Below are 25094 nucleotides of genomic sequence, written 5' to 3' on the forward strand. Positions count from 1 at the left end.
GGGGGGACTCCTGGAGCCCCTTGGGGCTCTTCCAGTCTGGAGCGGGTGGCGAAGGAAGGAGGCTGCCTAGGGCTCCAAAAGACACACACAAATATCTTTTTTAAATGCAAAAAAAATTTATTCTCCTTTAGATACAATAGAGACACTCCAAGGAAAGAAGGAAACGAGACGTGTGTGTTGGAGTAAGTCCTGTTAAGAGCACCAGGTAAACACTCCGCATCCAGTCCCTGGGCTTTTGGGCTTTTGGCTCCTTGGCCTGAGCTGTCCTTACAGGGCAATGGGGCCAGGTCACAGAAGGCATTAGAAACACGCACCAAAAAGAAATCTTACAAACACACAGGCTCCCCTTTCCCCCCAAAAACTCACATCCCTATGGAGGGAGCAAATACTAAATCATATGTGAAAATGTAGATGGGAAACAGGTTTAATAGCTTCTGAACTTGTGGACATGACAGAGAAGGCCCCTTCTCTCCGGCCAGGTTGGTGAGATGCTCTGGGTGGGAGGTAAAAAGATCGATGGGTGAGAGCGCAGCTGTGCTGAGCGCCGTGAAATGTTCAACAGGGTGCAGTGCCCTGCAGGCCGCCGGGCTAAGAACCAGGTCCAGTAGAAGCGTGAGGCTGTGGAGATAGGGGTCAGGCACTCACAGCTCACAAGGACCTCTGGTCTGATGGGCCAGGGCAGGATCTGCCTGCCATGCCTCTCTGTGCAGAGAAAGCTGTGCTGACCCGGGGCTGGACAGCGTCTGCCCTTGCTTTCCGCAGGCCGAGTGGGCAGACGTGGGCAGCAGCTCAGGCCCTCAGTCCTCACGCAGGTAGGCCTCCTGCTCCGGCTCAGCCCTCTCGTCCCCTCCCCCCTGTGTTTTCTGTCGGAGTTCTTCCGTCTGTGCTTCTGCCAACTTGGTTTCTGCTTTCTGGGAAAGCTGGCGCACCTCCTGCACCTGCGATCTCACCAGCTGGATGTGACTCCTGGCGGTTACAGAGGCCGCATCCGCTCCTGCCAAAAGATGGGCCACTTATGCTGAGTGGACACAAGGAAAGCCTGGGGGCTCTGTGGTTGTCATCTGAGCCTTTCTTGGGGCCACTTCTCCTGCTCTCCCTGCAAAGCAGAGAACCCTCTACCCTCCACATCCAGGTCTGCATTTTACTCTTATTGTCAAAACCCTGGCATTTTCCTCCAGCTATCAGCAGCCATCATTGTTATAATTATCAAATGCAATTCCCACAATCATCTTTATAGCTACTCAGCTCTTAGTATAGATGTTTTAAGATTTTAGTTTTTTTAACTGCACAATACATTTCTTTTTGACAAATGAAGAGATCAACTAATAAAATTGTCAAGCACCTCTTTCCTCACCCTACCCAATCTTCAGAGATAACATCTTTTAGAAGTTTAAAGGGCACCTTCCTCAACCTTTCAAATGTTACTCGTTTCATCTATTTAATAGATAGGCTGCTCTCCAATTCATGAACTGTTGAATAAAGCCAATTAGATCTTTTTTAAAAGTTACTACATTCATATGGAATACATAGAAAAAACTTTTATGACTACAAATCTACATAATGGCACAAACGGTATTTATTGAACATATTTTGCAATTTTGTTTTTGAGCGCTATCATTTTACCTGCTGCTAGTGTATTTCATAATATAGGTATCTGTATTCATTAATTCATCTACAGCACATTCAAGCAGTTCTTTTCTATGTTACTGCATTAATGAGAACCTTCAGTCCAGTGCAGAAAGATAGTGGAGGACAGCAGGCATCCTTTTATTTCTGATGTTGATGGAGATGCTTCTCACATTTCACTATGAAATAGGATTATTTAACCTTCATCATGTTAGGAACATTCTCTCTATAATTGTACTCAGATTTAAATCGGAAATGGGCACTACATTTTACTGAAGCCTTCTGGGGCATACACTGATGAATACACAAGTGGCTTTTCTCCTATAATCTGTAGATAATCTCAAGTTGTGAATTAAATGTTGATCGGGGTTTTTTTGGCTATATGTAGATTTTTAAAATTTTATTGAAATGTAGTTGATATACAATGTTGTGTTAGTTACTGCTGCACAGCAAAGTGATTCAGTTACACATATATATGCATTCTTTTTTTAATATTCTTTTCCATCATGGTTTATCATAAGATATTGAATAGAGTTCTTTGTGCTCTACAGGAGGACCTTGTTGTTTATCCATCCTACGTATACTAGTTTGCATCTGCTAACCCCAGCCTTCCACTCCATCCCTCCCCTCATGCCCTTGGCAACCGCGAGTCTGTTCTCTATGTCCCTGGATTTTGTTTCTGTTTCGTAGATAGGTTCATTTGTGTCATATTTTGGATTCCACATATAAGTGATATCATACGGTATTTGTCTTTCTCTTTCTGACTTACTTCTTAGTATGATCATCTCTAGTTGCATCCATGTTGCTGCAAATGGCATTATTTCATTCTTTTTTATGGCTGAGTAGTGTTCCATTGTATATATGTACATCTTCTTTATCCATTCATCTGTCAGTGGAGATTTAAGTTGTTTCCATGTCTTGGCTATTGTGAATAGTGCTGCTGTGAACATAGGGGTGCATGTATTTTTTGAATTATAGTTTTGTCCAGATACATGTGCAGGAGTGGGATTGCTGGATCATATGGTGACTCTATTTTTAGTTTTCTGAGGAACCTCCATACAGTTTTCCACAGTGGCTGCACCAACTTACATTCCCACCAACAGTGTAGGAGAGTTCCCTTTTCCCTTTACTCCACACCCTCTCCAGCATTTGTTATTTGTAGACTTGTGTTGTGTGTGCGTGTGTGTGTGTGTTGGGGGGGGTATGCTGGCCTCTCACTGTTGTGGCCTCTCCTGTTGCGGAGCACAGGCTCTGGATGCGCAGGCTCAGCGGCCATGGCTCACGGGCCCAGCCGCTCCGCGGCATGTGGGATCTTCCCGGACCGGGGCACGAACCTGTGTCCCCTGCATCGGCAGGTAGGCTCTCAACCACTGCGCCACCAGGGAAGCCCTGTAGACTTTTAAATGATGGCCATTCTGACTGGTGTGGGGTGGTACCTCACTGTGGTTTTGCTTTACATTTCTCTAATAATTAGCGATGCTGAGCATCTTTTCATGTGTCTAGTGGCCATATGTATTTCTTCTTTGGAGAAATGTCTACTTAAGTCTTCTGCCCATTTTTCGATTGGGTTGTTTGCTTTTTTGTTGGTGAGTTGTAGGAGCTGTTTATGTATTTTGGAAATTAAGCCCTTGTTAGTCCCATGGTTTGCAAATATTTTCTACCATTGTGTAGGCTGTCTTTTCGTTTTGTTTATGGTTTCCTTTGCTGTGCAAAAGCTTTTAAGTTTGGTTAAGTCCCATTTGTTTACTTTTGTTTTTATTTCCACTGCCTTGGGAGACTGACCTGTCAGAGTGTTTTGTCTATGTTCTCTTGATAGGTTTTTTAAATGTTGAATTATCATTTTATTTTGAAGATAAATGGCTATATTTCATTTACATCTATATTCATAAGTGATACTGAACTATAGTTTTTTTGTCCTGGTGCTGGGCAAGCCCAGTTTGGGATCAGGCCTATACTGGCTTTAGACAATTATAATAGTTGGGAGGCTTGTCATCATTTTTTGGTACACTTTCTGTAACACAGGAATTATGTTTCTTGAAGATTTGATAAACTCTCCCACAAAACTGCCTGGGCTTAGTGTCTACTTTGGGGGAACAGATTCTTTGTGAATACTATTTCAACTTCTGTGGTTACTGATCTTACTTGGATTGTTTACTTCTTGGGCCAACTTAGGATTTACATAAAGATCATAATATTCTCATATGATTAAAAAAACCCCTCCATATCTATAATGGCTCTTTCTGATGTTACTTTTGCTCTCTAAAAAGTTATACTTGCCAAACCTAATTTTTAAATTTTCAAGGAACCAGAGTTTGCCTTTTTGACTATTTTTGGCTGCATTGTGTCTTCATTGCTGCACAAAGGCTTTCTCTAGTTGCAGCAAGCAGGGGCTGCTCTTCTTTGTGGTGCATGGGCTTCTCACTGCGGTGGCTTCTCTTGTTGTGGAGCACGGGCTCTAGGTGTGCAGGCTTCGGTAGCTGTGGCTCGCAGGCTCAGCAGTTGTGGCTTGCGGGCTCTAGAGCACAGGCTCAGTAGTTGTGGCACTCGGGCTTAGTTGCTCCACAGCATGTGGCATCTTCCCAGACCGGGGCTCGAACCCGTGTCCCCTGCATTAGCAGGTGGATTCTTAACCACTGCACCACCAGGGAAGTCCCTATTTCTTTTTAGTCTTCTTATACCTTTTCTTTCTTTTATTCCACATTGTCTGAATTTATTTTGCTTTCTCTAACTTACTGGGTTAAAAGTTTAATTTATTTTCAGTTCTTCTTAGTACAGTGATCATTACCTGTCACTTATGGCTGCTATTCTTTTTATTTATGACATGTGCCTTTAAATAAGGATCAATTTCTATTTAAGAGCTACTTTGTATACAACTCTCTGGGTCTGCTATATACAAGACTTATGACAGTTCTAAATACTTTTAAATTTCCATTTTTCTTTATTGAGGTATAGTTGATTTACAATAGTATATAAGTTTTAGGTGTACAAGATAGTTATTCACAATTTTTAAAGGTTCTAATCCATTTATAGTTACTATAAAATACTGGCTATGTTTTCTGTGCTGTTCAATGTATCCTTGCAGCGTATTTTATACATAGTAGTTAATGCCTCTTCATCCTCTCCCCACTGGTAACCACTAGTTTGTTCTCTGTATCTGCGAGTCTGTTTTGTTATATTCACTAGTTTTATTTTTTAGATTCCACATATAAGTGATATCATACAGTATTTGTCTTTGTGTCTGACTTATTTTACTAAGACTAAACCTTGCAAGTCCATCCATGTTGTTGCAAATGGCAAAATTTCGTTCTTTTATGGCTGAGTAATATTCCACTGTATATATACACCACATCTTTATCCATTCATCTGTTGATGGACACTTAGGTTGCTTCCAAATCTTGGCTATTGTAAATAATGCTGCTATGAACATTGGGGTGCATGTAATCTTTTTGAATTCAGTTTCATTTTCTTCAGAGACATACTCAGGAGTGGAAAGGAACTGCTGGATCATATGGTGGTTCTATTTTTTTTTTTTCTTCTTTTTTTTATTTGCTGTGCTGCTCGGCTTGTGGGATCTTAGTCCCCCAACCAGGGATTGAACTCATGCCCTTGCAATGAAAATGCAGCATCCTAAACACTGGACCACCAGGGAATTCCCACTATTTTCAGTTTGTTTATTTTTACCATTGTCTTTTATTTATTTTTATTTTTTTGCGGTACGCGGGCCTCTCACTGTTGTGGCCTCTCCCGTTGCGGAGCGCAGGCTCCGGACGCGCAGGCCCAGCGGCCGTGGCTCACGGGCTTAGTTGCTCCGCGGCATGTGGGATCTTCCCGGACCAGGGCACGAACCCGTGTCTCCTGCATCGGCAGGCGGATTCTCAACCACTGCGCCACCAGGGAAGCCCTACCATTGTCTTTTAAAATAAATCTTTATTGGAGTATAGTTGATTTGTTAGTTTTAGGTGTATAGTAAGGTGAATCAGTTATACATATACGTATATCCACTCTTTTTTAGATTCTTTTCCCATAAAGGTCATTACAGAGTATTGAGTTCCCTGTGCTATACAGTAGGTCCTTATTAGTCATCTATTTTATACATAGTAGTGTATATATGTCAATCTCAATCTCTCAATTTATCCCTCCCCCCACCCTTTCCCCCCAGCAACCAAAGTTTGTTTTCTACATCTGTGACTCTATTTCTGTTTTGTAAATAAGTTCATTTGTATCATTTTTTTGGGTTCCACATATAAGCAATATATTTGTCTTTCTCTGACTTACTTCACTCAGTATGACTATCTCTAGGTCCACCCATGTTGCTACAAATGGCATTATTTTGTTCTTTTTTATGGCTGAGTAATATTCCATTGTATGTATGTACCACATCTTCTCTATCCACTCTTCTGTAGATGGACATTTTTAGGTTGCTTCCAAATCTTGGCTACTGTAAATAGTGCTGCAGTGAACACTGGGGTGCATGTATCTTTTCAAATTACGGTTTTCTCTGGATATATGCCCAGGAGTGAGATTGCTGGATCATATGCTAGTTCTATTTTCAGTTTTTTAAGGAAACTCCATACTGTTCTCCACAATGGTTGTACCAATTTACATTCCCAACAGTGCAAGAGGGTTCCCTTTTCTCCACACCCTCTCCAGCATTTATTGTTTGTAGATTTTTTGACGATGGCCATTCTGACTGGTGTGAGGTGACACCTCATTGCAGTTTTGATTTGCATTTCTGTAATAATTAGTGATATTGACATCTTCTAATGTGCTTCTTGGCCATCTGTATGTCTTTGGCAAAATGTTTATTTAGATCTTCTGCCCATATTTTGATTGGGTTGTTTGTTTTTCTGTTACTGGGCTGCATGAACTGCTTGTATATTTTGGAGATTAATCCCTTGTTGGGCACTTCGTTTGCAAATATTTTCTCCCATTCTATAGGTTGTGTTTTTTGTTTTGTTTATGGTTTCCTTTGTGCAAAAGCTTTTAAGTTTAATTAGGTTCCATTTTTTTTATTTTCATTACTCTAGGAGGTGGATCAAAAAAGATATTGCTGTGATTTATGTCAGAGTGTTCTGCCTATATTTTCCTCTAAGAGTTTTATAGTGTCTGGCCTTACATTTAGGTCTTTAATCCACTTTGAGTTTATTTTTGTGTATGGTGTTAGAGAGTGTTCTAATTTCATTCTTTCACATGTAGCTGTCCAGTTTTCCCAGCACCACTTACTGAAAAGAGACCGTCTTTTTGCCATTGTGTATTCTTGCCTCCTTTGTCATAGATTAGTTGACCATAGGTGTGTGGGTTTATTTTTAGTTTTTTTGAGGAACCTCCATACTGTTTATCACAGTGGCTGCACCATTTTACATTACCACCAACAGTGTACTAGGGCCCCTTTTCTCCACATTCTCACCGACATCTGTGATTTATGATCTTTAGCCATTCTGACAGGTGAGGTGATAATCTCATTGTGGTTTTGATTTGCATTTTTCTGATGATTAGCGATGTTTAGCATCTTTTCCTGCACCCATTGGCCATCTGTATGTTGTCTTTGGAAAATGTCTATTCAGAACTTTCCATTTTTAAATTGGGTTTTTTTTTATACTGAGTTGTACGAGTTAAATTTCCGTTTTGATTTTTGGTGAGGAAGGGGGGGTATCAAGTAATTTGCTGAATCTTTGTCACTTAACATAAAAATCAATTTTTGTACACGTTGTATACTATTTGAATTTGAAGAGAATTTTTTTGGGAGGAGGGCAAAATTTTGTATTCAGTATATGTATTTGGTTAAGCTTTTAAAAATCATCCTGTTCCAACACTTAATTGTGTTAATTGTTTTGGTCTTGACCTGTGAGCCTGAGATGTGTATAAAGCTCCATTTCTCCTTGTAAATCTATCAGTTTTTGCCTCATTAGGCACACACTTCACGATGGATGTCTTGATGAATTGTTTGGTCCCTTTGAATGCTTTTTGTCTTGAATTCCCCTTCTGATTCTGACATTGCTCTGCCACCTTTTTGGGGGTAGATTTCTTTTTGTTAGTAATGGTTCAGTTTATCTTAAAATTCTAAACCTTCCCATGCGTTTTTGTTTTAGATGTGCCTCTGTAAACAGTTTTAGCTAGAATTATTTTTTAATACATTCAGAAAGTATCATTTAATATGTAAATTTATTCCTAGTTATTGTGATTACTGATATTTGAACGTGTTCTTCTATTTTACTTTGCATTTTCTAATTAACAGGATTTCTTTTTTTTTCGCAGTACGCGGGCCTCTCACTGTTGTGGCCTCTCCTGATGCGGAGCATAGGCTCCGGACGCGCAGGCTCAGTGGCCATGGCTCACGGGCCTAGCTGCTCCGTGGCATGTGGGATCTTCCTGGACTGGGGCATGAACCCGTGTCCCCTGCATCGGCAGGCGGATTCTCAACCACTGTGCCACCAGGGAAGCCCCAGGCTTTATTTCTTAAACCTTTCCTGACTTAACTGAATTTTATCAACTTTTCCCTTTCCCCCCCCAATTCTTTGTGAAGTGTTTAACAATGTCTAATGTTAAGCCATGGTCTCTCTTCTCAAGCAACAAAGCTTAGCATGCTTTCACTTCTTCCCCAAACTGATTTGATTACTTAAAAATTTAACACTCAGGGGGCTTCCCTGGTGGCACAGTGGTTGAGAATCTGCCTGCCAATGTAGGGGACACGGTTCAGTCCCTGGCCCAAGAAGATCCCACATGCCGCGGAGCAACTAAGCCTGTGCACCACAACTACTGAAGCCTGCGTGCCTAGAGCCCGTGCTCCATGAGAGAAGCCACTGCAGTGAGAAGCCCGCGCACCGCAATGGAGTAGCCCCAGCTCGCTGCAACTAGAGAAAGCCCGTGCACAGCAATGAAGACCCAACACAGCCAAAAATAAATAAATAAATTTAGTTTTTTAAAAAATGAACACTGAGCTTTTGACAGGTTTTACTAAATTTTCTTCATTAGTTTTGTATCTCAGTTGCTTCTTTCTAAACTAATTTTTCTTTACAGAGTAGTTTTTCCAGAAAGCATAAAAAGTTGGTAAGCTGAGTCTTTATGTCTGAAAACATCATTTATTCTCACATTTTAAAGATATTTGCATGGTTATTTTTTGGCACCTTGCATCTAGGGTTGCAAATAAGAAGATTAATGTCTGATTATACTTCCTTTGTAAGTAATTCTGATTTTTTCTTATAGCTTTTAGGATTTTTCTTTTTTCTTTCTTTCTTTTTTTTTTTTTTACCATATGAGATATATTTATATTTTAAATTCTGTTCAGAACCTTTGTGAGCCCTTTCAATCAGTTCTGGGAAAATGTCTTTTTTCAGATAATGCTTATAATTTACTCTCCCTCTTTTCTCCTGCTAGATCTAAGCCTAATGAGTGGTGAGGGCTGCCTGGGACTGTTGCTGCTGTAGAACCCTCAGCAAACCTCCCTGTCCACTGCACCTGGAAGCCCCGCTCCCGCCTTCGGTGCGCCACTGCCAAGATGCTACTTTCATACTTCTGTTGTTTTGCTCTTCACTCCAATCCTGTTTTCAGAATCTCTTATTCTTCAGGCATTAGTTAACTAAGAAAGAATTTTTTGTTTTTACTTAAAAAATCTTTTATATCTTTAAGATTTCAGAAAGCAAAAGCACTTTAACAAACCAGTTTCCTAATAAGAATTTCTGTGGTGACATAGTTTGGGCCCAACCAGGTAAGATGTCAAATGAGGGGTTCCCTCAAATATATTTAATTAGAAAACCATTCAGCTCAAGCCCACTGGATGGATAGTGATTAAAAACGCCTGGTGAATGAATAACTGCATATTCTATACTCAGGCACCAAGGCACAGAGGATGAAGCCCTGGCTGCCAGGGGCAAAGGCTTTAGAATTTGACCTACCTTGCTGAATCCCAGTTTGGCTGCTTACTTCCTGTGTACCACAGCATGCTGGGTGAATTACTTAACCCCCTCTATCTGCCAGTTTCTTCATCTATAAAGTGGGAATGATGACAGTAACTCCTACTTTAAAGGAACTATGGGGGTTAAATGTCTATAAAATGTTTACCACAAAGCCTGAAATATAGATACTATTCATAAATTATCCAGGTTATTAAAAAATAAAATGTTCAAAAACTATTTGGAAGCAATCAAAATTTCCAGCTGACAGTAGTTTTATCGTTTCTCGTTTTCTAGATATTAACTAGCCTCTATGGGTCTGGTCTACAAGGGCATTAATTTTTCCTTTGTGCAGATGAAATATTGGTTAATATACTGGAAATGGGAACATTTCCCCACAAAGTTACAGCCACAATATCCCTCACTCTTCAGCTAGATGAAAACTCAAACAGCACCTCCATAGTAAGAACTTTAACCTACCTGTTTGGTATGCAGCTTCTGCTGCCATCTCTGAAAGACTAACTGCAGTCATCCAGGTGGTTTCCAACTTCAGGTACTCTTGCTGTTTTGAAGTCATCTATAAATTAAACAAAGCACTTCAGACAACATGACTCTGCATTACATCATTAAGCACATTTAAATGGACTTATTCAATAGTGGACTGAGAGAACAGCTACTGGTAAAACACCTTCATTTCCATCATTTAGATAACCACAACGAGGTAGGAGCACTAATACAGAGACGCCAAGTAACTTTTTGCTCACCTCAACTCTGGCTCCTATGATCACCTGCCACACTTCGTCTTCCTCCTGTGAATTCATTTTCCCAAGTAAACTTGTGTATTGTCGGTAGAGAGAAATTAAGGTATAAACAGCCTACAAATATAGAATAAATGAGTAAAATAAGTGAGGCGTATTAGGGTTAGTGAGACTTATACCGCAATGTGAAGTCCCATGGCAGCCAACTGGCTCTTCAGTCCTTCTGCCTCACTGAACCTGCACTATATGAAGTAGAGGCATTATCCTAGGACAGCAGTATCTCCATTTGTCAACTTTTGTGTTTTATTTTTATTTTATTATTATTATTTTCTCTGCAGTACGCGGGCCTCTCACTGTTGTGGCCTCTCCCGTTGCGAGCACAGGCTCCAGACGCACAGGCTCAGCGGCCACGGCTCACGGGCCTAGCTGCTTCGCGGCATGTGGGATCCTCCCGGACCGGGTCACAAACCCGCATCTCCTGCATCAGCAGGCAGACTCTCAACCACTGCGCCACCAGGGAAGCCCAACTTGTGTGTTTTAAAAGCTTGTTAGCAATTTAGACATACAAAAAGAACATAATGCAGATGGAAAACTCAGAAAACTGGGAATAAAGCTGCTGGAAAATGAAGGTAAAGAAACATATGAGACTTTTAAAAATGATTCTGATTATCCACATACTCTCTATTAGCTCAGATCAGTGGTTTTCAAACTGTCCTCACACAGAAGCCCCTGGTACCCCCAACTGAACCAGATCAGCATGAGCCCCCTGTCATATACTGGGCTGCTATATTTAAGATTTTTTCTTTTAAAAAGTGTTCCTGGACAGTGAGGCTGACCACAGCCCCTTCCCAGAGGGCGAGTGTCCCACCTGCAGGGACCCTACATTAAATGAGGATAAAGCAAAACTCAAACTCAAAAAGATACACGCACCCCTATGTTCACAGCAGCAATATTTACAGTAGCCAAGATATGGAAGCAACTTAAATGTCCACTGACAGATGAATGGATAAAGAAGATGTGGTACACATATATATAATGGAATACTACTCAGCCATAAAAAAGAATGGAACAGGGGCTTCCCTGGTGGCACAGTGGTTAAGAATCTGCCTGCCAACACAGGGGACACAGGTTCAAGCCCTGGTCCGGGAAGATCCTGCATGCCGTGGAGCAACTAAGCCCATGCGCCACAACTACTGAGTCTGTGCCTTAGAGCCTGTGAGCTGCAACTACTGAAGCTTGCATGCTTACAGCCCATGCTCTGCACAACAGAGGCCACCACAAGGAGAAGTCCACACACCGCAATGAAGAGCAGCCCACGCTTGCCGCAACTAGAGAAAACCCATGCACAGCAACAAAGACCCAACTCAGCCAAAAATAAATAAATAAATAAAAATTTATTTTTAAAAAATGGAACAATGCCATTTGCAGCAACATGGATGATCATACTAAGTGAAGTAACCCAGAAAGAGAAAGACAAATCATATGATATCACTTGTATGTGGAATCTAAAATAATGCTACAAATGAACTTACAAAACAGAAACAGACTCGCAGATATAGAGAGCAGACTTGTGGATGCAGAGGGGGAGGGAGGTGAGGGAAAGATGGATTGGGAGTTTGGGATTAGCAGATGCAAACTATTATATAGAGAATGGATAAACAACAGGGTCCTACTGTATAGCACAGGGAACTATATTCAATGTCCTGTGATAAATCATAATGGAAAAGAATATGAAGAATATATGTGTAACTGAATCACTTTGCTGTACAGTAGAAATTAACACATTGTAAATCAACTATACTTCAATAAAAAGGGTTCCTGGAGAAAGTCTAAAAACCAGTAATTTAGATCAGGACTCAGCCAACTTTTTTTTGTAAAGGGCCAGAGATTGGCCCTACAGTCTCTGTTTGCAACTATTCAACTCACGAAAGCAGTCATAGACAATACACAAAAAACCGAGCCTGACCGTGTACCAATCAAACCACAAATGCAGGCATCAGGGCTTCCCTGGTGGCGCAGTGGTTGAGAGTCCGCCTGCCAATGCAGGGGCCACGGGCTCGTGCCCCGGTCCGGGAAGATCCCACATGCCGCGGAGCAGCTAGGCCCGTGAGCCATGGCCGCTGAGCCTGCGCCTCCGGAGCCTGTGCTCCGCAACGGGAGAGGCCACAACAGTGAGAGGCCCGCGTATCACACAAAAAAACCCAAACCAACAAATGCAGGCATCAGACCCGATTTGATCTGTGAGCCATAGTTTGCTAACCACTGACTTAGATGACCAAGACTTAACAAGAAGACACTTACCTTAGTATATTCAGTGATTGCTTCAATCAATGCATATGTGGTCTGAGAGAGAAAGGTAGAGGTGCTATCTGTTACCAAAGACACAGCCCTCCTCATTAATGCATCGTTACTAAGAGGATGAGGCTCCGGTTTCTGAAACACACAAACATTTTCAGTCAATTTCGAACCTAAAGCTTGAGCTGAGATCATAGACAGCCAAGTGAAAAATGTAATTCTCACACTGCAACTGCACTATGATGCTTCTGTGTTAACTTTTTCTTTTTAAGCTTTATTTCTGCTATTTAAGACAATATATGAAAATAATTCTAGAATATGCTTTCTACCTACTTTTGTTGCTTATTCTCTGCTCCAAAAAGCAAAGTATATCTTTTTATCAAATGAAAGGCTAGTATTTATAATCAACAAATTTCATGAAGCTATGATTCATTCATTACCACAGTGCTAGATGCTTGGGATATAAACTAGAAAATAAATGCAATCAAGTACCATGGGAGCTGTGGAAGAAGTCTGGAGGGGCACACGTAAGACAGCAATCACTTCTACGTTGAAGGAGAATAACTTAGAAAAGGCTTTGTAGAGTTGGTAAGGATTAAGCTGAGTCTAAGAAAGTAAATGGTGGAGAGGGCAAGTCTGCAGAACGGGCTTACGGTCTTGATGCGTGGGAGAGGAGATGCTTCCCTCTGACCTCAGCTGTTATTTATTTTTTTTTTTTTAAAAAGGGTAGTATAACTATCTCACGAGTTAAGGGAATGTGGTGGCCACCTTGATTAAATATTGGCAACTATGATGACAAGTCATTCCTAACTCTCCCTTTTTCTCCCATAGCAGAGAGAGGATTTATTGTATCAGAACTAACAAACCAATCCCTCTATCATCGTTGTCTTTCTGCTATTTAAAGTATAAGCACACTGAATCACTGCCTGTGAAAGTAGCAATCAAGAAATACCTCTGATACACGAACAAATCATGAATTTTATCATATTTATATTTCATTCAATCAACTAAGTAAGTATTCATCATGTACCTCGCACTGAGGGGCTAGCAAGGAAAGAATGATATCATCTCTGCTCATGAGAAGCTAATTTTGACCTATTCTGATCATTTGTGTCTTCATAATCCTCTCCATTTTACAGTGCATGTTTACTTGTTCCTCACAACAGTCTAGATATTAGCACTTCTCTTTTAATGAGGAAATGGAAGCTCAGAATAGTTATGTAACTCTCCTCAAAAGTACACATGTAGACCTCAACCCAAATCTTCTCACTCCAAAGTTTCCATTATGCTCTGCTGACTCGGGAGTCAGACAGATTATCATCAAATATCAAAATAGACAATATAAGTGGTCAGAGAGAGAAATCATTGTTGGGTCAGGAACTAGGAAAGGCTTTAAAAAGAGGTGGGATTTGGGTCTCAAGACAACTAGGATTAGAATGGACATGCGTCCTGGGTTAGAAGAAACAATGAGGAAAAGAATACATATGATGTATGCAGGGGATGTCGGGAATCTAGCCTGGTTGGAGTGGATGGCACAAGGGAGATGAGACTGGCTAGGGCACTGGAGTGCGAGGAGAGTTTGCTGGATTTTAAGTTCTGTAACACATTATGGGGAGCCACTGCAGGCTCTGAAGGACAGAAGTGGCATTGCTGTTCCTGCAGGAGAATGACTAGAGGCTCCTGTCAACCAGCGGCTCCTGGCATGTGGCCTAAAACTGAGGTACCTAGGACTTAAGAATAGTATATGAACTAGAAAGGACAAACACAGGGGACTTCTCTGGTGGCACAGTGGTTAAGACTCCGTGCTCCCAATGCAGTGGGCCTGGGTTCTATCTCTGGTCAGGGAACTAGATCCCACATGCGTGCCGCAACTAAGAGTGCACATGCTGCAACTAAGGAGCTGGGGAGCCGCAACTAAGACCCAGTGCAACCAAACAAATAAATAAAATAGGTTAACAATAAAAAAAATAAAAAGGACAAACACACAAAAAATCTTTTGGAGGAAGAAAGAAAAGGCTGTCCTAACAATGACTGAAAATGGCTTGGTGTCCAAGTAAGGATTTTAGGGTTAAAGGGGCATTAGTACACAGAAATGAGGGCTGAAGTGAGGCACAAAAAGGGAAAGGCTCATGAGTGAGCCTCAAAAGATGCTGAAAATACTTCTGATAGACGGAATTAATTTTGTTGCTGTGATAAACACACAGTTAAGTATCAGGAATGTTTTGCCAAAATGGGGTTTGCCGATTTCTTATTTAGCTCTTCCCAATAAAGCATATAACCAATGGTTTTTTAATAAGGTACCACTTTCATATCACTGTCTACTTGACAACTCCACCTAGATGTCATTTCCAAAACCGAATTCTTGGTTTCTTCCTCCCAAAACCCATTCCTCTCCATCCCAGTATATGGCAACACCATTCTTTCAGTTGCTTAGGCCTTTTAAAAGCATTGGAATCGAAGTTATATACTTCACACCTAACCCATCAGCAACTCCTGCTCATCACATTCAGCCCGCTTCCCCCCACCTGATCCAAACCTGCAATCATCTCATGCCTGGACCCCTGCTGGTCTTTATAGTTCCACACAGCAACCTTTAAAAACCTATGTCAGATCATAATAATCTTATGTTAAAATCCTCTGTGGTGAGGCGGGGCCAAGTCCAAAGCTGAACCCCAGGAGCTGTGCGAACAAAGAGGAGAGCGGGAGGTCTCTCCCAGCAGCCTCAGAAGCAGCAGATTAAAGCTCCACAGTCAACTTGAAGTGCCCTGCATCTGTGGAAAACCTGAATAGACAACGAATCATCCCAAGTTGAGGAGGTGGACTTTAGGAGCAAGATATACTATTATTTTCCCCTTTTTTCTTTTTGTGAGTGTGTATGTGTGTGCTGCTGTGTGAGATTCTGTCTGTATAGCTTTGCTTTCACCATTTGTCTTAGGGTTAGACTGATCCATTTTTCTGTTTTTTTTTTTTTAATAAAAAATTTTCTTCTTAATAATTATTTTTAATTTTAATAACTATACTTCATCCTACTTTGTCTTCTCCCTTTCTTTCTTCCTTTCTTCCTTCCCTCCTTCCTCCCTTCTGTCCTCCCTTCCTTCCTTTCTTGCTTTCTTCCTTCCTTCCTTTCTTGTTTTCTTCCTTCCCTCCCTCCTTCCTTCCTTCCTTTTCTTTCCTTTCTATTTTTTCTCCCTTTTATTTTGAGCCGTGTGGATTAAAGGCTCTTGGCGCTCCAGCCAGGCACCAGGGCTGTGTCTCTGAGGTGGGAGAACCAACCTCAGGACACTGGTCCACAAGAGACCTCCCAGCTCCACGCAATATCAAATGGCGAAAATCTCCCAAAGATCTCCATCTCAACACCAAGACCAGCTTCACTCAAGGATCAGCAACGAATAGTGCTGGACACTCTATCCCCAACAAAGAGCAAGACAGGTCTACAGACCCATCCATTAGCAGAGAAGCTGCCTAAAATCATAATAAGGCTACCAACATCCCCAAACACACCACCAGAAAGACAAGATCCAGCCTCATCCACCAGAACATAGGCACTAGTCCCCCCAACCAGGAAACCAACTCAACCCACTGAACCAACCTTAGCCACTGCAGACAGACACCAAAAACAACGGGAACTACGAACCTGCAGCCTGCAAAAAGGAGACCCCAAACACAGTAAGATAAGCGAAATGAGAAGACAGAAAAACACACAGCAGATGAAGGAGCAAGATAAAAACGCACCAGACCTAACAAATGAAGAGGAAATAGGCAGTCTACCTGAAAAAGAATTCAGAATAATGATAGTAAAGATGATTCAAAATCTTGGAAATAGAATAGACAAATTGCAAGAAACAGTTAACAAGGACCTAGAAGAAATAAAGAGGAAGCAAGCAACGATAAGCAACACAATAAATGAAATGAAAAATACTCTAGATGGGATCAATAGCAGAATCACTGAGGCAGAAGGACGGATAAGTGACCTGGAAGATAAAATAGTGGAAATAACTATTGCAGAGCAGAAGAAAGAAAAAAGAATGAAAAGAACTGAGGACAGTCTCAGAGACCTCTGGGACAACATTAAATGCACCAACATTCGAATTATAGGGGTCCCAGAAGAAGATGAGAAAAAGAAAGGGACTGAGAAAATATTTGAAGAGATTATAGTTGAAAACTTCCTTAATATAGGAAAGGAAATAGTCAATCAAGTCCAGGAAGCACAGAGAGTCCCATACAGGATAAACCCAAGGATAAACACGCCAAGACACATAATAATCAAACTGTCAAAAATTAAATACAAAGAAAACATATTAAAAGCAGCAAGGGAAAAACAACAAATAACACACAAGGGAATCCCCATAAGGTTAACATCTGATCTTTCAGCAGAAACTCTACAAGCCAGAAGGGGGTGGCAGGACATATTTAAAGTGATGAAGGAAAAAAACCTACAACCAAGATTACTCTACCCAGCAAGGATCTCATTCAGATTTGATGGAGAAATTAAAACCTTTACAGACAAGTAAAAGCTGAGAGAGTTCAGCACCACCAAACCAGCTCTACAACAAATGCTAAAGGAACTTTTCTAGGCAAGAAACACAAGAGAAGGAAAAGACCTACAAGAACAACCTGAAACAATTAAGTAAATGGTAATAGGAACATACATATCGATAATTACCTTAAATGTAAATGAATTAAATGCTCCCACCAAAAGACACAGACTGGCTGAATGGATACAAAAACAAGACCCATATATATGCTGTCTACAAGAGACCCACTTCAAACCTAGGGACACATACAGACTGAAAGTAAGGGGATGGAAAAAGATATTCCATGCAAATGGAAATCAGAAGAAAGCTGGAGTAGCAATTCTCATATCAGACAAAATAGACTTTAAAATAAAAACTATTACAAGAGACAAAGAAGGACACTACATAATGATCAAGGGATCGATCCATGAAGAAGATATAACAATTGTAAATATTTATGCACCCAACATAGGAGCACCTCAATACATAAGGCAAATACTAACAGCCTTAAAAGGGGAAATCGACAGTAACACAATCATAGTAGGGGACTTTAACACCCCACTTTCACCAATGGACAGATCATCCAAAATGAAAATAAATAAGGAAACACAAGCTTTAAATGATACATTAAACAAGGTGGACTTAATCGATATTTATAGGATATTCCATCCAAAAACAACAGAATACACATTTTTCTCAAGTGCTCATGGAATATTCTCCAGGATCGATCATATATTGGGTCACAAATCTAGCCTTGGCAAATTTAAGAAAATTGAAATCGTATCAAGTATCTTTTCTGACCACAACGTTATAAGACTAGATATCAATTACAGGAAAAGATCTGTAAAACATACAAACACATGGAGGCTAAACAATACACTACTTAATAACGAAGTGATCACTGAAGAAATCAAAGAGGAAATCAAAAAATACTTAGAAACAAATGACAATGGAGACACGACGACCCAAAACCTATGGGATCCAGCAAAAGCAGTTCTAAGAGGCAAGTTTATAGCAATACAATCATACCTTAAGAAACAGGAAACATCTCGAATAAACAACCTAACTTTGCACTTTAAGCAATTAGAGAAAGAAGAACAAAAAACCCCCAAATTTAGCAGAAGGAAAGAAATCATAAAGATCAGATCAGAAATAAATGAAAAAGAAATGAAGGAAACAATAGCAAAGATTAATAAAAGTAAAAACTGGTTCTTTGGGCTTCCCTGGTGGCGCAGTGGTTGAGAGTCCACCTGCCGATGCAGGGGATGCGGGTTCGTGCCCCGGTCCGGGAGGATCCCACATGCCGCGGAGCGGCTGGGCCCGTGAGCCACGGCCGCTGAGCCTGCGCATCCGGAGCCTGTGCCCCGCAACGGGAGAGGCCACAACAGTGAGAGGCCCGCATACCACAAAAAAAAAAAAAAAAAAAAAAAAAAAGCTGGTTCTTTGAGAAGATAAATAAAATTGATAAACCATTAGCCAGACTCATCAAGAATAAAAGGGAGAAGACTCAAATCAATAGAATTAGAAATGAAAAAGGAGATGTAACAACTGACACTGCAGAAATACAAACGATTACTAGAGATTACGACAAGCAACTCTATGCCAATAAAATGGACAACCTGGAAGAAATGGACAAATTCTTAGAAATGCACAACCTGCCAAGACTGAACCAGGAAGAAATAGAAAATATGAACAGACCAATCACAAGCACTGCAATCGAAACTGTGATTAAAAATCTTCCAACAAACAAAAGCCCAGGACCTGATGGCTTCACAGGCGAATTCTATCAAACATTTAGAGAAGAGCTAACACCTATCCTTCTCAAACTCTTCCAAAAGATAGCAGAGGGAGGAACACTCCCAAACTCATTCTATGAGGCCACCATCACCCTGATACCAAAACCAGACAAAGACGTCACAAAGAAAGAAAACTACAGGCCAATATCACTGATGAACATAGATGCAAAAATCCTCAACAAAATATTAGCAAACAGAATCCAACAGCACATTAAAAGGATCATACACCACGATCAAGTGGGGTTTATTCCAGGAATGCAAGGATTCTTCAATATACGCAAATCATTCAACGTGATACACCATATCAACAAACTGAAGCAGAAAAACCGTATGATCATCTCAATAGATGCAGAAAAAGCTTTTGACAAAATTCAACACTCATTTATGATGAAAACCCTGCAGAAAGTAGGCACAGAGGGAACTTTCCTCAACATAATAAAGGCCATATATGACAAACCCACAGCTAGCATCGTTCTCAATGGTGAAAAACTGAAACCATTTCCACTAAGATCAGGAACAAGACAAGGTTGCCCACTCTCACCACTCCTATTCAACATAGTTTTGGAAGTTCTAGCCACAGCAATCAGAGAAGAAAAAGAAATAAAAGGAATCCAAATAGGAAAAGAAGAAGTAAAGCTGTCACTGTTTGCAGATGACATGATACTATACATAGAGAATCCTAAGGATGCTACCAGAAAACTACTAGAGCTAATCAATGAATTTGGTAAAGTTGCAGGATACAAAATTAATGCACAGAAATCTCTGGCATTCTTATACACTAATGATGAAAAATCTGAGAGTGAAATTAAGAAAACACTCCCATTTACCACTGCAACAAAAAGAATAAAATATCTAGGAATAAACCTACCTAAGGAGACAAAAGACTTGTATGCAGAAAACTATAAGACACTGATGAAAGAAATTAAAGATGATACAAATAGGTGGAGAAATATACCACGTTCTTGGATTGGAAGAATCAACATTGTGAAAATGACTCTACTGCCCAAAGCAATCTACAGATTCAATGCGATCCCTATCAAATTACCACTGGCATTTTTTACAGAACTAGAACAAAACATTTCACAATTTGTATGGAAACACAAAAGACCCCGAATAGCCAAAGCAATCTTGAGAACGAAAAATGGAGCTGGAGGAATCAGGCTCCCTGACTTCAGACTATACTACAAGGCTACAGTAATCAAGACAGTATGGTACTGGCACAAAAACAGAAATATAGATCAATGGAACAGGATAGAAAGCCCAGAGATAAACCCACACACATATGGTCACCTTATCTTTGATAAAGGAGGGAAGGATATACAGTGGAGAAAAGACAGCCTCTTCAATAAGTGGTGCTGGGAAAACTGGACAGCTACGTGTAAAAGTATGAAATTAGAACACTCCCTAACACCACACACAAAAATAAACTCAAAATGGGTTAAAGACCTAAATGTAAGGCCAGACACTATCAAACTCTTAGAGGAAAACATAGGCAGAACACTCTATGACATAAATCACAGCAAGATCCTTTTTGACCCATCTCCTAGAGAAATGGAAATAAAAACAAAAATAAACAAATGGGATCTAATGAAACTTAAAAGCTTTTGCACAGCAAAGGATACCATAAACAAGACCAAAAGACAACTCTCAGAATGGGAGAAAATATTTGCAAATGAAGCAACTGACAAAGGATTAATATCCAAAATTTATAAGCAACTCATGCAGCTCAATAACAAAAAACCAAACAACCCAATCCAAAAATGGGCAGAAGAACTAAATAGACATTTCTCCAAAGAAGATATACAGATTGCCAACAAACACATGAAAGAATGCTCAACATCATTAATCATTAGAGAAATGCAAATCAAAACTACAATGAGATATCATTCACACCGGTCAGATTGGCCATCATCAAAAGCTCTAGAAACAATAAATGCTGGAGAGGGTGTGGAGAAAAGGGAACCCTCTTGCACTGCTGGTGGGAATGTAAATTGATACAGCCACTATGGAGAACAGTATGGAGGTTCCTTAAAAAACTACAAATAGAACTACCATACGACCCCACAATCCCACTACTGGGTATATACCCTGAGAAAACCATAATTCAAAAAGAGTCATGTACCAAAATGTTCATTGCAGCTCTATTTACGATAGCCAGGACATGGAAGCAACCTAAGGGTCCATCAACAGATGAACGGATAAAGAAGATGTGGCACATATATACAATAGAATATTACTCAGCCATAAAAAGAAATGAAACTGAGTTATTTGTAATGAGGTGGACAGACCTGGAGTCTGTCATACAGAGTGAAGTAAGTCAGAAGGAGAAAAACAAATACCGTATGCTAACACATATGTATGGACTCTAAGGAAAAAAAAAAGTCAAGAAGAGATTACTGGTAGGATGGGAATAAAACACAGACTTACTAGAGCATGGACTTGAGGATATGGGGAGGGGGAAGGGTAAGCTGTGACGAAGTGAGAGAGTGGCAGGGACATATATACACTACCAAATGTAAATTAGATAGCTAGTGGGAAGCTGCCGCATAGCACAGTGAGATCACCTCTCTGCTTTGTGACCACCTAGAGGGGTGGGATAGGGATGGTGGGAGAGAGGGTGACTCAAGAGGGAAGAGATATGGGAACATATGTATATGTATAACTGATTCACTTTGTTGTAAAAGAAAAACTAACACACTATTGTAAAACAGTTATACTCCAATAAAGATGTTTAAAAAAAAAATCCTCTGTGGCTTCTTTTCCATAATAAAATCCAACCTCTACAATGGCCCACAAAGTAGAGAAGTCGAAGTACATTCTGGTCCTGAGCTAACTCTGTGAGCTGAGCTCATCTATTTCTCTCTCTCTCTCCCACTCTCATTCCACTTTCTCCTCTTCCTTCTCTCTAGAATGTAAGCTTTATGAAAGCAGAAGCTTCGTTTGATTTGCTCGTACGGTCTCAGTGTGTATGGCATATAAAAGTTGTCCAATAAATTTTTGTTGAATGAAAGACTATTTTGTTGATACTGTAATATGTTCTTTTCTTTCTTCCCTCTTTATACAATCTGACCAACTTGACATAGTGTTCCTACCAAATAATACGATTAAAATGGAAACATTACTATATTTGCTCAGCTCTGAAAAGAAGATGCCGATACACTAGAAAGTATACCATCACATGCGGGTGGGGAGGAGCGCGGGGTAAAACCAGGAGAGCTTGTCAGATGCTTCACTGCCCACCTGAGACTTCAAGAGGACACAGTACACAAAGACAAACAACAGGGAGTGACAGCACAGTACTTCACCTGTGCAATAGGAACTGCACACAGGGTTAGCCCAAATCCAGCAGCCACAGTTTTGTGCCATGGTCTTATCAATTCCGAGAAGCAGCGCTTCTTACAGTTAGCCACGACTGGCACATACTGTTTGGACCTAGAAAGAGAAGTCAAATTTAGTAAGGCACAACCACCAACCTGTAAAAAGCCTCTTCAATTTACTGGTATTTGCAGGGGCTGGAGACTCAAACTCGGGCCACGCTGGAACCCAAATGACGACGTAGGGTGGCCTTCCACACGACTGGGCTCTGTGGGGATCTGGGTGGACTGGAAAGGCCCGGGCTCGAAGAAACCGCTACTTGGCTCCCCGCGCGGGAATGCGGGCCGATGGTGCCGCAGTTTAAGTTACCAGGTGTGGACGTTTAAGAGGTGGTCTCAAAGCTTTTTAAAAACTCAGGCCAAAATAAAACGCTTCTGCTGGCGGGATTTAGCGCTGGCCCTCTGGCCTAGGCTGCAAGGGCTCTTAGGGCTCTTATGGTCCCCTGGAGCCCGCAGGCGTCAAGAGGCCGAGGGAGCAGGGCCCGCGGGGAGACAGGCAAGTTCCTGGGGCTCCTCCGCCCTCACGAAAAACCTCCTCCGGGAACCCGCCGCCTGCCCGGGCCTCTCCCCCTACTCTCCCCAGTGACTTCAATGGGCCAACGAGAGTTACTTCGCGGGCAGGCCAAGCGCGCCCCAAAAGACGGCCCGAGGGTGGGGGAACGCGCTTTCGGCAGGTGGGAAAACGGAAAAGCCGTCAGTGAGACACGAAGCCCGGGCTTGGACGAGGCGGCAGGCCTCTGGCCCGAGGCAGAGGCGGGACGTCCTCAGACCTCCGAGAGGGGCGGGACGCCGTGACCCTCTCGGCCGAGAAGAGAAGCGCGCGCCCGCAAGGCCGGGGCTGCGGCCCGGGTGCGGCGCTCTCAGCGTCCCCCCGCTCTGTCCGACCCTGACCTCCTACACGACCCCAAGCCCTACCTGAAGAAGAAGGCTACGCTCCGCGACAGCCAACTCCGTATAGCCGCCATCCCGCATCCGACGGACCCCACACGCACACGCCGGAAGTGACGCCACTTCGTGAGCGGGGGACGGCGCGCGGCCCCCACTTGAGAGGGTCTCTTCACATGACCACGCCCCCGCCCGAGGGCGCAGTCGGGATTGGACAGACGGGAGGGGGCGGGGCTGAGGGTAAAGGCTATAACGGCCTGGCCGGACACCCAACTGCCGGAGCTTCCGCGTGGGGTGGGGTGGGGCGGGGCGGGCCGTATGAGGACGCGGAGCGGGCGGAGCCAAGTCGGCCGTCGTGGAGGGTGGTTGGACTGGGTCCCTTCACCTCGGGAGAGTTCTCTCGTTAGCTGGCCGTGCGGGTGCGTCGGGACAGAAGTCGGAGGCGGAGCAGCACTCTGCTGGGCAGGCTGCTGCTGGGGCGAGGGGCGGAGGGCGGGAGGGCGGGGAGCCGGGCCAGCGGCGCTGTCACTTCAGCACCAGGAAATAGGTGGTCCAGCCGGCCAGCAGCAGCGCCCCGATGAGCACCGTGTAGCTGAGGAGCACGAAGGCCAGCAGCTCCCGCAGCAGCTGCAGCACGTGGATGGTGGCAGAGGCCGGCATCGCTCTGCGCGGGAGGCCCGAGGACCTGCGGGGCAGGGCACCGGGAGACCCTGAGCACGCGAAGAGGACGGTTCTCTCCCCTTGACCAACCTCCGCTGGAGCCTAAGCAAGCGCTGCTGAGCCAGGCACTGTTATAGGCAGCGTGGACACAGGGGGCTAGACTAGGTCCCGGCCCTCTACGGAGTGAACATACTTTCCTAAGGCTAAGGAAGCCCAAAGTGCTGATTTTCTCCATTAACAACCACCTGGACACTCTGCATTGACACTACAGTATTTTTTTAAACCGAAAGTTCCCCTCATTCTTCGGCTCCCGATCTGGATGTGGGCTCAGAGAAGAGAGAGAAGCCTGGCGGCTCCCAGACCCGCTGCTGCGCTGGTCTTCACCCCCAGCCCTCTCCTCCCATCCACCTCCTTCATTTTTAATGTTGTGAGTGCTGCTAATGGGCTGGTGAAGTAAAGCTTTCTTTTGCCATCATTCAAGCTGCAGCCCTGGCTGCCAGCGCTACTTGGGAGGGGAAGAGAAGAAAGAGCCTTTTGAGTGGGGGGAAAGCAGCAGCCCCTCACTGCAGCCCCTCTGCAATTCCTCTGGCCCCAAGGCTTATTAGTACACGAGACTTTGAGGATCCCTGCTTTGTGGCCAGGCATGCTTGCCCTTCTGGCCAGCCAGGGTAGCAGGAGTGCCAAGAGGTGGGTATCAATTTGATTCTGGGCTAATCTCCTTCCCCACCGTGCTCTTGGCATCTGCTCCAGCGCTCTCTCTTCCACCACAGATGGAATCATACGGTAACAATCACAAACCAGTTCCTTACCTCCACTGCTGCCCTGCCCAGCAACGCCCCTCACCAGCTTCCCTTTCTCCCCATTTCACTCACTCAGGAAAGTTTCCACGACTCGTGCACCGCAGCAGCTCCACGGTCCCTCTCTGGTCTGGTGTCCAAAGGTAGGCTTGCGTGCACTCCAGCGATGTCAGCAGAGCTGAGGGATTTTCAGGCAGCAGCTGCACTCACCAACTAGGTGTGGTCTAGAGACCAATCACAATCTTCACGTGGTCCCTGAGCTCTCATGGAGCTGCGCACAGGCGATCCCAGACCAGGCGGGGCACTGGCAACCCTGCCCGCCCTCTGCCTATGTCACCACCACGGCCCACAGAGCTCTGAACTTGCCTTCGAAGCTCCTGACTTAGATGAGCTGAGCAAGTGGTACACTAGAGGGGATTTCATGGCCCTCTTGCCTGGCTTTTCTAGACACTGCAGGTGGGATACAGTCCAAATCCTAACAAACTCCCACTGAGAGCAGT

At 42.8% G+C, this 25094-nt stretch overlaps 2 protein-coding genes across 5 annotated transcripts; both read right to left on the reverse strand.

Annotated features, from left to right (window-relative positions):
- Positions 1-96: 96 nt before the first annotated feature.
- Positions 97-23422, reverse strand: DIABLO (diablo IAP-binding mitochondrial protein). Of its 4 annotated transcripts, none has more exons than XM_067014817.1 (7): positions 23168-23343; positions 22184-22310; positions 12575-12706; positions 10280-10390; positions 9996-10092; positions 2396-2566; positions 97-994 (listed from the first exon to the last, which is right to left on the reverse strand). In XM_067014817.1, the coding sequence occupies exons 1-7, from the start codon at positions 23215-23217 to the stop codon at positions 798-800; spliced, it is 885 nt and encodes a 294-aa protein (XP_066870918.1). In that variant the 5' UTR covers positions 23218-23343; the 3' UTR covers positions 97-797. The 4 variants fall into 4 exon arrangements, with proteins under 4 accessions (XP_066870918.1, XP_066870917.1, XP_058896700.1 ...); XM_067014816.1 differs by having other exon boundaries at positions 10280-10324; positions 23168-23315; XM_059040717.2 differs by lacking the exon at positions 2396-2566 and having other exon boundaries at positions 23168-23422.
- A 240-nt stretch (positions 23423-23662) lies between these two features.
- Positions 23663-24807, reverse strand: LOC131742636 (uncharacterized). Its single transcript, XM_059040731.2, has 2 exons — positions 24670-24807; positions 23663-23822 (listed from the first exon to the last, which is right to left on the reverse strand). Exon 2 carries the CDS (start codon positions 23795-23797, stop codon positions 23663-23665), a length of 135 nt encoding a protein of 44 aa, XP_058896714.1. The 5' UTR covers positions 23798-23822; positions 24670-24807.
- Between the last annotated feature and the right edge of the window lie 287 nt (positions 24808-25094).

This window comes from Kogia breviceps, chromosome 15 (assembly GCF_026419965.1).
Source record: "Kogia breviceps isolate mKogBre1 chromosome 15, mKogBre1 haplotype 1, whole genome shotgun sequence".
Taxonomy (NCBI): domain Eukaryota; kingdom Metazoa; phylum Chordata; class Mammalia; order Artiodactyla; family Physeteridae; genus Kogia; species Kogia breviceps.